Below are 13906 nucleotides of genomic sequence, written 5' to 3'. Positions count from 1 at the left end.
TTCATCTTTATCCAACCATTGTGCCCAACACTTGCAATTGTCAAAAAGAATTCATCTTTAATCACACAGAACAATACAGTGTAGAAATGGTTTGCCTTTATGTAGTGAGCAAAGACAAGCTGACACTCGTTTAATTCATGCGGAACCCATCTATCCAGCTTCTTTACCTTGAGGATTTGTTTCAAAGGGTCCAGTATTGTTGGAATAGTAATGTCCAGCCTTGCTGCTAATTCACGAGTAGGTTGAGATGCATTCGCTTCCACTATAGCTTTCAGCTCATCATTATCCACCTTGGTCTCAGGTTACCCACATGGCTCATTTTCAAGATTAAAATCACCAGAAAGGAACTTCTCAGACTGTCAACATACTGTGCATTCATTAGCCACGTCCCTCCCAAACACCTCTTTGATATTTCAAGCTGCCTGGGCTGCATTGGTTCCACGATGGAACTCATTCAAAAATAACACAAATTTTTGACTTATCCACAGTTTCACAAAGATTGCTCTAAAAAAAATTTTTTTTAAAGATAATCACAAACCAAAATGTGCTTTTGAAAGAATGAGGATGTACCTTCACAAAAAACAAACAAACAGAAAGAAAACCCAAGAAGTGTCAAAGTGAAATGTCAGAGATATCAACTGTCAAACTTAGTACTTAAGGAAATAGGACATTCCATACTTAATAACCTAATATTTCATGGCTGAATAGTATTCCATTGTGTATATACACCACATTTTTGTATCCATTTATCCATTGATGGACACTTAGGTTGATTCCATATCTTGGCTATTGTGAATAGTGCTACAATAAACATGGGAGTTCAGATATCTCCTCAATATACTGATTTCTCTTCTTTTGGATATATACCCAGCAGTGGGATTGCTGAATTATGTGGTGGATGTCTTCTTAGGTTTTTGAGGAACGCCCATGCCGTTTTCCACAGTGGCTATGCTAATTTGCATTCCCACCAACAGTGCACAATGTTCCCCTTTCTCTGCATCTTCAAAAGCATTTATTTCTTGTCTTGTTGGTAATAGCCATTCTAAGTGGAGTTAGGTGATATTTCATTGTGGTTTTGATTTGCAATTCCTTGATGATTAGCAATGTTAAGAATTTTTTCATATACCTGTTAGCCATTTGTATGTGTTCTTTTGAGAAATCTCTATTTAGATCTTTTGCCCACTTTTTGCTTTGGGTTAGCAAAGAAAAAAATCTGATTTTTTTCACATATTTTGTTTCATTATATACTTATGTAGTCCCTTCAACATGTCACACAAATCAAACCTAGAAGCTACAGATTTAGAGTAACAAAAATGTGAACCAATTAGGTAAGTACCAAAGAACTTTATACTCCATAAAAGGTCATTTTCCCTGAGTAGCAGAAAATATATTGTCTTTTGTTAAAATAAAATAAGTAAATAAACGAATATATATTTTGAAAGACCTGCTAGCTTTATCAAACACACAGCATCATTTATCAGCCATACTCCTCCTAAAATAGTTTTTTCATTTGTCCCAAAAAATAAATTAAAATGCTGATTTAAGGATTGTAATTGACAGCTTCTACTCTGTCACAAATGCCAATAATAAATCATCCTTGGAGTCATACAGATTTGTTTAAGGTGTCCCCTGGACAACCCAGAATAATGCGAATGTCAAATACTTCATACCACTGTCTCTGTACATGTCCTTGAACTGGTCAAACCAAGCATCTTTGTAGCAGGCATCCATTGTTTTTTCTACTTAGCATCTCCTGCTTTGCATGAACTGCTTCCACCCCGCTCCAACCAGGTGGTTTTGTCGGTGGCTCTCAGTTACAATATCAAGGGTAGGCACAGGACCCTTAAGAACATCTGTGATTACTATGTCCCCTTGGTTAATTGGTCCTTTTATTATCATGAAATAACCTTTGGCCATCATTATCTTTGGTAATAGTCTTTGCTTATAAATATACCTAGTAGATTATTCATAACAATAAACTTATACAAAGTTTTGCACATCAGAGCTTATATGAATTAGTGATTTCAGGATTTTGATGGAGAATCATACCATACTACCAGGAAACAAATTTTAGATTTTTCTCTTCCATATCCTAAAACTCAGGTAAATATAAAAGGCATTTTAATGAAAAATGACCATGGATATTTTACTGGCTCTCATTTTCCTTCACTGAGAAGTACAAGGTTTAAAATTTTCAGATGAGCATAAATAATCAGGGCCTGATCATGCATGGGCATTAAATATTTTAAAGGCTTTTTATCTGGAGCGAGGCTACACGCTAGTGGTGAATTGACTTCTGCCTCTTGAAATCTTACAAAATCCATCTACCTTTTTCAAAACTGTGGTTAAAATACACACAACATAAAATTACCATCTTAACCATTTTTCAATGCACAGTTCAGGAGTGTTAAGTATATTCATATAGTTGTGCAACCAATCTCCAGAACTTTTTCATCTGCCAAACTCCATACTTATTAATCAACTCCCCGTACCCACCTCCCAGCAGCCCCTGGCAACCACCATCCCACTTTCTGTCCCTATGAATTTGAGTTTCCTACTTTTTTTTTATTTCACAAAAGAATTTATTCTTGGTGTCCTTTAAACAGAAAGCTCCCCTGTTTAATAAAAACATGACCTGGTTGAAAAAAATAATTCAAAGTTTATATCATTTTAGAAATACTTTCATTGTCACAAATCATGCCTATTATTTGAAAATCCAATAATCAAAAGGACTGCTAAGTTTATTTATTGAGTTTCCTACTTTTTAAAATACAGTATACCTCATCAATGTCAAAGTATTTAATTTTTGCATAAAACTCAACTTGGAAATGTACAAAATAGAACATTAAATTCTTCCCATTCCCAATCCTGAAGCCCAGAGATGATGACTATTAACAGCTTTATGTACCTGCCACCATGCTTTTTTCTATGCATCTATTTGGGAAAGGGGGAAGAGTTCGAAATACATCCCCACTTGAGCAGTACCCTGATTGCCAGACCTCCAAATGACATGTCCTTCTGCTGTTATTTACTCACTGTGGATTCATGCTCATATTGTGCTGTTTACAGACCACAATTCGTGGGCTCCCCCACCCACCCTCATGGGTAATTGCCACCTCTTTAATCCACTTCCCTTGTAGGGACCAGGCAGTGCATGTAAACATGGAACCTTAGTTGAGGGCCTCATTATAAACTTCAATTCTCAACACTAACTCAGAAAAAATAGTAGGGTTAACTAAGGGGGAGCATAAAAGAATTAAAATAGCTGAAAATAAATACAATCATTTAAATATAATAAACTGTCTACTAAATATTGCTTTTCTCACCAACCAAAAGAAAAGCAACCCATGTAAACCCTTCCCAAGGGCTCCTCCACTAATCTACTCTGTTCCTATTCTTGTTCCCTTGGCCTTGAGTTCTCCATTATTTCTAAGATACCTCCTTTTCTAGGCTCTCTCAAGAAACGGTCTCCCCACCTTTCTGGAAATCATACGCTCTACTCGCAAGATTGCTCTCACCCAGGTTCCCTCACCCACTTCAGCAGTCCCTGCCCTGGTCTAAGTAATTCCCCAACCCTGTGAGTTACAAATATATGTTTCCGTATCCTTCCAAGTCTCCAGTTGGATCAGACACCCATAAAAACACATGTCATCCTCCACACCTTGTTAACTTCTGCATCATTTCAGGACTGATTAACATAACACTAGCTGCTATGACAAATAAACTCCCAAATCTCAGTAGCTTGACAAATGAAGCTGCAAGAGGATGTTCTTGGTTGGTGGCAAACCTCCCATCTGTGGCCCTGCCATCCCCTAGGGCCTCAAAATCCTCCACAGACAACTCTCTGGAATTCCCTACATTCAGTTAACAGGCAGGGGCTAGAGAGTGTGAAGGATCATACAGAAGTTTTAATGTGTCAGATCAGAAAGGGGTGTGCCTCTCTCCTGCCCATGTTCTGTTGACCAGAACTCATTTACAAGGCCCCAACCACCTGGGAGGAGGGCTAAAAATTGAGTGAGCTACATTCTAGGATGCAAAGGAAATGGATTTTGTGAATATATAGCAGTCTTTGCTACAAGCTCCATAGTCTCAGTGTGAAGCACTCCACCCTCTCCCAAGTGCCCACGAACAGCGATGCTTTGTCTCCCTCAGCACCTCCCATGCACTGAGCTCATCATCCGGTCACTTGCCCCTTGTCATCACTTACCTTCTTACCTGGCTTGGAGGCCAAGTTCCACTACTATAAAATCACCCCCCTCTTGTATACCTTTAACTGTCTTTTCTCTCTCTCCCTTTGTCTTAAAACTCGATCGGTTGCTTAAAATCATCTCAGTGAAGCTTGAGCCCACGTAACCAGAGATCTGCACATAGGCCAGGAGCAACTAGTTCAGAACCTTCTATCTCAATATCTGGTTCAAGTCCTTGTGCTCTGCTTGCTGGTGTCACGTCCTAAATAATCCACCTGTACAGAAATGTAACTTTTCTGATTCTCAGACATGCCAACTCTCAACTCTATGAACTTTTGGTTTGGTGCCAATTAGTGATGTTTGCTTACTAAATTCCTTATCATCAATTGTGCCTGAAATCTCCTTAACCAATCTCCTCTCCGGCTCCCACCCACAGACCTCCATCTAAGTAAAGACCTCGATCCAAGCTGACAGTGGAATCTGGACAAGAAAAATGGAGAGAACATTTCAAATAAAAGGAATAAAATGAGAAAAGATCCAGCTCTGAGGCCATGGATCATAAAGTTAGTTAGATGGGGAAGGCCTTGTCATGGGGAGAGGCCACACAGAGACTATAGCAATAGATGATTGGAAACAATTATAAGTTTCTGAGAAATATTATTAATAAAACATATTCTAAAGCTACAATAATAAAAAAGTGTATTTTTTACACATATTGGTGTATGAGACAGACATGTTAATGAAATGCAATAGGAAGTCCATAAATTGATTTAAAATAATATGAGAATTTAGCATATGATGAAGGTGGCATTTTAAATTGGTAAGAAAAAGATAGATCATTTAAGTATTAAGGTTGGGACAACTGGGTAGCCATCTATAGAAAAAGTAAAGTTGAAGCCATACCTCATACCTTACACCAGAACAAATTCCAGATAAAGATTTAAGTGTAAAAAATAAATTTTTTCAGGTACTAGATAAAAATTTAGGAGAATGGTTTTTATAAATGTTGAGTATGAAAGTCATTCTAAGTATGGGACAATTCCTAGAAGTAAGGAAAATATTATTAAATTCCATTTTTCAAAAGATAAGCAGCAAGTTAGTGAGAACCATTTGAAACTCTAAAGCCTAATTTTCCTAAAATATAAAGATTTCCTCAAAAAGAACAATCTCATAACCCAATAGAAGAACAGGCAAAAAAATAGACTGTTACTAAAGAAAGAAAATACCAATGGCTCTTAAACATATGACAATATACTCCACCCTATTCATAATAACAAAAAATATAAACATTACATCCATACTGAGATATTCTTTTTTCCCTACTGGTTTAGTAAACTATGTTAGTGAGGGTTTAAGGAAATAGGAATTCTCTCACACAGGACTGAGGAGACTATAAATTGATAAACAGCAACATAGCAAGACCCTCATCTCTACAAAAAATTTAAAAATTAGCCGGGCGTGGTGGTGTGTGCCTGTAGTCCCAGCTACTCGGGGGGCTGAGCCAGGAGCATCACTTGAGCCCAGGAATTCAAGGATGCAGTGAGCTACGATCAGGCCACTGTACTCCAGCCTGGGCAACAGAGCAAGAACCTGTCTCTACAAAAATACATACATACATACATAAATAGTTAAATCATTCTGGAGGTTAATTTGGCAATATCAAAATTATATATTCATATAGCCTTTGATCCAGCCATCTTACTTCTAAGGATTTTTCCTACAGACATACTCAAATATGTGCAAACTAACTTATGTAGAAAATTATTCATCACAGAATTATTGGTAATTGCAAAAGATTGAAAACAACCAAAAATCCCATCAATAGAAATCTGGTTAAATTGATTTTTCATACAGTAGTACCCTATATATAGTCTTTAAGAAGACTGAAGAAGAGCTCTATGTATTGAGATAATTTCCAAGTTGTCATATATTGTTAAATGTAGAAAAGGAAGATGCAGAGCAAAATGCATGATATGCTATTATGTGGGGGTGGGGAATAGGATGGATAAAAATGAGTGGATAGAATAAGGTCGACATACTTGGTTTGGTAGCATTATACCAATGTCATTTTCCTTGGTTTTGACTATGTGGTATGCTAGTGCAAGATGTACATTTTTGTAACTTCTTGTGATTTGCAAACTATTTCAAAACATAAACTTATCTTTGGAAAGGAATTGATATAGGCATGCATGTATATATGTATTTTCGTGCAAATGCATAAACTACCTGGAGGAATGGATACGCAACCAGCTGAAAACCTTGGTTGTTTTTAGGAAGGGGAGCTGGATGGCTGGGGAACTAATGGAGGATATTTCTCTGTACTCTTCTGTTCTTAGTAAATTTAAAATCTGGTTTAAAAATACAGCTTTTCAAAGAAGATATTGAACAGTAAAGGTACATGATGAAAAGGAAGAGAAGCAGAAATCACAAATGAACATTAGGTTTCAACCCTGGGTTTCTCAGAATATGATCACCAGCAGTGAGAATAATGTTCTTTAGACTTCAGAAAGAAAACACCTGCCTTCTCCAGTTTTCGCTTTGTTCTTTCTTTAGAAACAATTTGCTGAAAAGAGTATTTTATGACAATTTGGTAAAATGGAGTACCTAGCACAAGAATAAATGTTAAAGAAATTTGCAATCATCTGCAAGATCTAAAACTAAATTTTCCTCTTTTCCAGGGATAAGGACAATTTAAAAATATTAAGATTTTGTCACATTATTACAGGAAAGCATTATGATCATTTTGAAATTTATTTCTAGCTTTTTAAACATACTATATTCTTATTCATCCTTCTTACTCTATTAATTAGTTTAAGGTATTTTGAAAACAAGAAATCCCATAGCATTTAGAAGCAGGAAACACTTTGTGAAATCAAAGATGCTAATTTTTCCTTTTCTCTGGCTAAACTTAAAAAAATCAACTTTTATTTCATGCCTTAATGATATTTAATAACTTATTTAGAGTAAATAATCCTGCAATAATTCCCAGTACTGAGTGTATATAAATTAAGGCTAATGCATTTGAACAGCTGAAAGCAGCATATGCTAATTGTGGGGTTTTTTTTTAAAGAAAATTAAAAGAAAACTGTGACCGTAGAGAGTATTTCTTAATAATTAAGAAATGACTTCTCAATCCCAGAAGTGGCTCAGCAGAGAAGATTTAACAAGTAACGTTTGCCTTTTGCTATTTGCATCTTAAAGACACGCCCAAATGAAAACCCATGTGAAAATGATGGCCTCTTACTTGGGTTTCTTGTGGAATCAGTCTTTGTTAATTAATGACTAAGTGCCTCAGCCCACCAGCAAGGAAGGATTTCATCAGTTTACACAAATTCCAAAGAGCCCTGGGTCGATGTGGAGCTGGAGAATAGCACCCACCCTTCTTCTCCACGCCACGCTTAATGCTCTCAACTCTCTTGAGGGGCTGGTATTATTTCTTTTTAATTGTGGTAAGATATACATAACATAAAATTTACCATGTTAACCATTTGTAAGTGGACAGTTCAATGGCATTGAACACATTCACACTGTTGTGCAATCCTTAGCACTATCCGTTCCAGAACTTTTTAATCTTTCCAAATTGAAACTCATTAAACACTAATCCTTCTTCCTCCCTCTCTCTAGCCCCTGGTAACCACCAACCAACTTTCTGTCTCCATAAATTTGGGTATTCTAGGTACTTCATATAAATGGAACCATACAATATTTGGTCTTTTGTGTCTGGCTTCGTTCACTCAGCATAATGTTTTCAAGATCCATCCATGTTGTAGCATATATTAGAATTTCATTCCTTGTTAAGGCTGAATAATGTTCTATTGTGTGCATATACCACATTTTGTTCAGCCATTCATCTGTCAATGGACATTTGGGTTGTTTCCACCTTTTGGCAACTATGAATAATGTTGCTATGGACACGAGTGTACAAATATCTGTTTGAGTTCCTGCTTTCAGTTCTTTTCGGTATATACCAAGAAGTAGACTTCCTGGCTCATATGGTAATTCTATGTAACTTTTTGAGGAATTTCCATGTACTGTCTTCCACATGGGCTGCATAATTTTACAATCACACCAGCAACGCACAAAGGTTCCTATTTCTCTACATCCTCACCCACACTTGCTATTTTTTAGTTTTTGATAATAGCCACCCTAATGGATATGAGGTAGTATTTCATCGTGATTTTGATTTGCATTTTCCTGGTGATTAATAATATTTAGTCTCTCTTTGTATATTTATTGGCTATCTATATATATTCCTTGGAGAAATATCTATTCAAGTCCTTTCATATAAGCAAATTAATTAAAATCCATTAAATTAATTAACGTACATTTTTAAATTAGGTTGTTTGTTTTGTTGTTGAGATGTAAGAGTTCTTTAAATATTCTGGATATTAATCCCTCATCAGATATATGATTTACAATTATTTTCTCGCATTCAGTGGGCTGCCTTTTCATTCTGTGGTAGTATCCTGTGATAATAGCCACCCTAATGGATATTAGGGTTTCAGAGTCTTCAATTTTGATGAAGTACAATTTATCTATTTCTTCTTTTGCTGCCTGTGCTTTTGGTGTCATATCCAAAAAGTATTGTCCAATCCAACGTCATCAAGTTTTCCCCTTATGTTTTCTTCTAGGAGTTTTTAGTTTGGGGTCCTACATTTAGGTCTCCAATCTATTTTGAGTTAATTTTTGTATATGGTCTTAGGTAAGGATCCAACTTCAATTTTTCTGCATGTGAATATCTAGTTTTCCCAGCATCATTTTTTAAAAGTCTGTCCTTTCCCCATTGTATAGGTCTTAGCACACTTGTCAAAAATCATTTGACCACAAATGCAAGGGTTTATTTTTGAGCTTTTTATTCTATTTTACTGTCTTTATTTACACTATTTACTCTATTGTCTCTATTTACCGTCGACTAATGATTATCGTTGCTTTGTAGTAAGTTTTGAAGTCAGGAAAAGTGAGCCCTCCAAATTTGTTATTCTTTTTCAAGATTGTTTTGGCTATTTGGAGTCACTTAACACCATATGAATTTTAGGGTGGGTTTTTCTATTTTTGCCAAGAATATCATTGAAATTATGACAGGGACTGTATGGAATCTATAAATTACTTTGCATGGTATTGATAGCTAAACAATATCAAGGCTTCCAATCTGTGAACACAGGATGTCTTCTACTTAATTAAGCCTTCTTTAATTTCTTCCAGCAATGTTTTGTAGCTGTTACAAGTCATTCTCTTCATTGGTTAAGTTTATTCTTAAGTATTTTATTCCTTTTGATGCTACTGTAAATGGAATTGTTTTCTTAATTTCATTGTCAGTGTAAAGAAAGACAATAGATTTTTGCGCGTTGACTTTGTATACTGCAACTTTACTGAATTCATTTATTCATTCTAACAGCCTGGGGTTTTTAAAATGGAATCTTTAGGGTTTTCTACATATAAGACCATGTTATCTGTGAACAGACATAATTTTACTTCTTCTTTTCTGGTTGGTACTATTTTTATCCTCACTTTATAGATTAGAAGCTGAGTATATCAGATAAGAATGCATTCAGCTGTAAATAACAAAATTTACTGGGGCTTGACAAATGGATTGTTTATTTTTCTCACTGAATAAGTCCAAAAGTCCAGAGCTGATGCAGAAGCTGCACAACACAATTAAACTACCAGGCTCAAAAAACAAAAACAAAAACAAAAACAAAAAACAATCCTACCAGGCTCTTTCTGTTTTCCATTCCTCCCCTCTTAGCAGGCTGACTTTCCTTTCCAAGCCACGAGATGGCTGCTGCACATCCAGGATCACATCAGCATCCAGACACGAAGAATGAGGAAGGGTTTTCTCCTCTAACAATCTGCCTTATATTTGGGAGGTATTCTGTTCTCACCTCGCCTCAGCTGACTTGCCTTTTCATCTCTCTGGCCGTAACTGGGTTACAAGCCCACCTTTAGAGTCCTTTCTGATCAAAGTGATAAGATTTCTATGGTGTGTTGTTTTGTTTTTCTTTTTGCTTTTTGTTTTTGTTTTTGTTTTTTTGAGACAGAGTCTCGCTCTGTGGCCCTGGGTAGAGTGAAGTGGTATCATCATAGCTCACTGCAACCTCCAGCTCCTGGGCTCAAGCGATCCTCCTGCTTCCACCTCCCACAGCGCTAGGATTACTGGTGTGAGCCACCGTGCCCGGCCATCTGTGACTGTTTTGACCAATCATGATTCATACCCTGGGGCTGAGGTAGGATATAGGACCACCTGAGATCAAGGGACATCACACCAAAATCTGAACAGATCCATGTTCTGTTAGCACCAGGGAGGGAAGAGATGGCTTTTGGCAGCTGATGATATCAGTGGAACTGAGGCACAGAGAGATGAAGTGACAGAGCCAAGATTCCAATCTGGACAGTTTAACTCTACAGCCTGCTCTCCTAAACAGATAAACAGGAATAGGAGGAGGTCTGGTGCCCAATAAGCCAAACTGAGTTAATGATCTTAGGGCACCAATGGGAATGGGAATATAGAGAGTCAGAGATACTAGAGCCCCTTGGAGGGCTTTTTCTGAACTGTGGCCTCTCCCCAGAAATTCTGCCCGGATCTGCAAGTATACATGTGGCCCATGGCCAACCTGCATTGGAATCAGGGTGCTTTTGAGCCATTGTTACCAATGGGGGTGGGGGATGGGGGGTTAAGAACCACTGTGATAAGGAATATGCAAACTGTAAATAATTCAGTTCTATGTCTTTTAATTGATTTTGAGAGATTGGCTCTTTTTTCCCCAGGCAGGAGAACAAAAAGCCAAAGGCCAAGGTCCTGTCGTCCAGCCTGCTCCCCTACACACATGCATCCTCTGTCCTTTCCTCACTTCCAAGGCACATGAGGGTCAGGCACGTGGGACATTAGTGCGTGGGCCTTGGGCTCAGGACCTGTCTGTCCTGACTCTGCCTGCTGCTTACTCGCTGCTAACATTGATCCTTTCAGGGCTCTGTATTCTCACTTGTAAAATGGGACTCATGAGAACTGCCTGATAGGGTTTTCAGGAGTAAATGAAATAAGGTGTGTGAAGCACTTAGTGCACGCACAGCCAGTGCTGAGAAACCGACTCGAACAGCCTGGAGCTGGGCTGATGCTCACGGTTCTCCTACTGGACGTGAACAATCTCACCAGAGCTCAACGTCAGCCAAGGACACCCTGAGACCATGATACAATGAGGCAAAACAAGGTACTTATTGTATTCAATTTATTAAATATTCACCTCTCTAGGCTAAAACGAGTGACGGCCACTTCTTTACCAATTGTAGCTTGATCCCTGCTCTAATCTGCCCTCCCTAGAGATGATTTATTGAGATGCCAAATCGAAGGATTGCCCCCTGTTTTCTGACAGCACCCACTCTAGAGTGGGCCCCTGCTTCATTTGACCCTCTCCCAAATTACTCAACCAGTGCCCCACTCCTAAAATAAGTTCTTTCTAACAATCTCTTACTGAGACACCCCATGGGCCCCTATGGTGTGTGTTCTCCCTCAATGCAGTGAGCGATCAACCCAGCTAGTTCAACCACAGGTGTGCTCCTCGAGGTCTTTGGCTGAAGAACACTGACAGTGCTCAATCAGCGACAGTTATTATTTTGGGAGTTTGTTTCTCTTCCTCTTCTGATGCTGAAACATGGTCCTAAAACATAAACATTGCATCTCCCGTTGGTGTTAAATTGGAAAATGCAAGATCAGCCTAGCTCTATAGTTCTGAAAGTCTGTGATTCCCAGTTTGACACTCCAAAAGGTGAATGAATATCATTAATTTATTCTATATGATTTTCATTTACTAGTAGATAAAGAACCATGTATAGCCACTATATTTTGTGGTAATAAATTTCAATAGAATGCCAAAGCCATGTGTTCTACATTAAACTGATGATATTGTGGATTGGTTTCTTAAAAAAACAATTGGGGAAGCGGTGTTTATAATCTCCTCTGCTATCAGAGGAGAATATTGTTTTCTTTGTCTAGAATTCCCTGCACAGCAAGTGCTAGGTTGTTATTTGGCTCATAATTACTCAGCCCTTGTTAGTTCAGCACGTCCCAGATTTGAAATGATACAAAGTTTTAGCCTTGTCTTTGTAAAGGCGCATTCCTGATGCAAGTACAGTGCAAACTGCCTAGAACTGTAGGGACGTGCTGGTGCCCAGGAGCAGGGAGGAAGGCAATGACCGTGGTGTTATGAAGGGCATCAGAAGCAACTGTTTATGGACTGTTGCCACTCCCCCTTTATTTTTTCCTCCTGTCATATCCACTAGAAGATTGCTGAGGTTCTTTTTTATCCTAAAATTCCAGCAGCCTAACACTATATTTTAAGTCCCTTATTCTAACAGGCTGCCATTCCATTTTTCTTTGCCCTATAACATGAAATAAATTCAGCAAACATTTCTTGAGCACCGACTAATATGTAAGGGACAATATCAGGCACTGTGGAAACTATAAAGAGGAATAGGACATGTCCTCACCCCAAAAGAGCTGGAGAGTGGGCAGATGGAGGATGGCAATGTAAGGATACAAACGAACAGGTTCATGCTGAACATGGAAATGAGTTCCGGAGGGAGGCACCTGGGTGGCAGAACTTGAGGCAGGGAAGCTGCAGTTAAGGGTTGCCAGCTGCTTCTCTAAATGGAAATAGTAAATCACCTTGGTGCGAATTTTCTCTGTTCCAGAAAGAATTGTGTAAGTGGCTCCTCTTGATGGTTAAGCAGGAATAAACAGGTTTGGGGCCAATTATAACTCAAAGGAAGTGCCTAGATATTCAGCATGCCATGGATACATCCGGGTGTTTATGAGCCAAATAATACCCTGGCACTTGCTGTATAGGGAATTCTAGACAAAAGAACCCCAATATTCTGTGACACCTTGAGATTCCTTTTAAGCCGGCACTCACTGATCCCAGAGGAGATTAAAAAGACCACCCCCCAATTTTTTTTTCATGAAACCAATCCACTGTGTCATCAGTTTAATGTAGGAAGGAGAGATGGTACCTCTTATCCTGGGGGAGGGTATAACAGGTTTGTTTTTTTTTTTTTTTCCATCAAGGGTATGAAAAGCTGTATAAGAATAATGTTTTAAATAGTGTATAATCATGACTCTCACACAAATATAAGATGATCATTTGTCAAAGATCTTATTTAACTCCTTAGTTAATGAGGGAACCAGTAGGATGTTGCAATCAGTTCAAAGGAGAATTCAAAGTATCATACTTATATAAGTCAATCATGTATGATAAAATGAATGTATAAATAGATGCAAAATTGGCTTCTTTTGGTAAAGAAGGGGGCTCAATTGTCCTTACGCAGAATTTGCATTTACATTTCTCTCAGTTGTCTACAAATCAGAGTTATAAAATTATTCAAAGACAACGAAAGGCAGACACAGAGACACCAGAGAATCAAATAATTCAGAAAGCTATGCTAGATGACACTTTGTTTTTCAGTGAAGACACTCAGTTGTAATGTTTTGGTTCATTTTAAAGTCTTAGACAGTTTTTCTGTACAAACCTCTTTGGGACACTGAGATTGCCCTAATCGAATCCTACTGAGAGAGAAAGGCAGTAAGGGCCCAAGAAGAAAATCTCCACGAGGGAAGGGGCGACCTAGGCTCAACACCAGTGTCTAGAGGGCTGGTCCTGGGTTGTGGCTAAAGGTCCTTCTGCTCCTAAGCCCCATGGCATGGTGCACATGCTGCAGGAATTTTGACA

The 13906-nt window shown here is 38.1% G+C and overlaps 1 protein-coding gene across 2 annotated transcripts in view; it reads left to right on the top strand.

The window, feature by feature from the left end:
* Positions 1-11166: 11166 nt before the first annotated feature.
* APPL2 (adaptor protein, phosphotyrosine interacting with PH domain and leucine zipper 2) overlaps positions 11167-13906 on the top strand; it is an 80052-nt gene continuing 77312 nt past the window's right edge. The window contains exon 1 of one of the 2 annotated variants that reach the window (XM_069491616.1): positions 11167-11392. Coding sequence is in view for 1 of the 2 variants with exons in the window: in XM_069491614.1 (XP_069347715.1) it covers positions 11378-11392 (15 nt within the window). In the remaining variant the exon portion in view is untranslated. The remainder of the gene's footprint in view (positions 11393-13906) is intronic. The other variant, XM_069491614.1, reaches the window with a different exon arrangement.

This window comes from Eulemur rufifrons, chromosome 16 (assembly GCF_041146395.1).
Source record: "Eulemur rufifrons isolate Redbay chromosome 16, OSU_ERuf_1, whole genome shotgun sequence".
In the NCBI taxonomy this organism is placed as follows: domain Eukaryota; kingdom Metazoa; phylum Chordata; class Mammalia; order Primates; family Lemuridae; genus Eulemur; species Eulemur rufifrons.
This window is presented reverse-complemented; position numbering and strand designations above follow the sequence as displayed.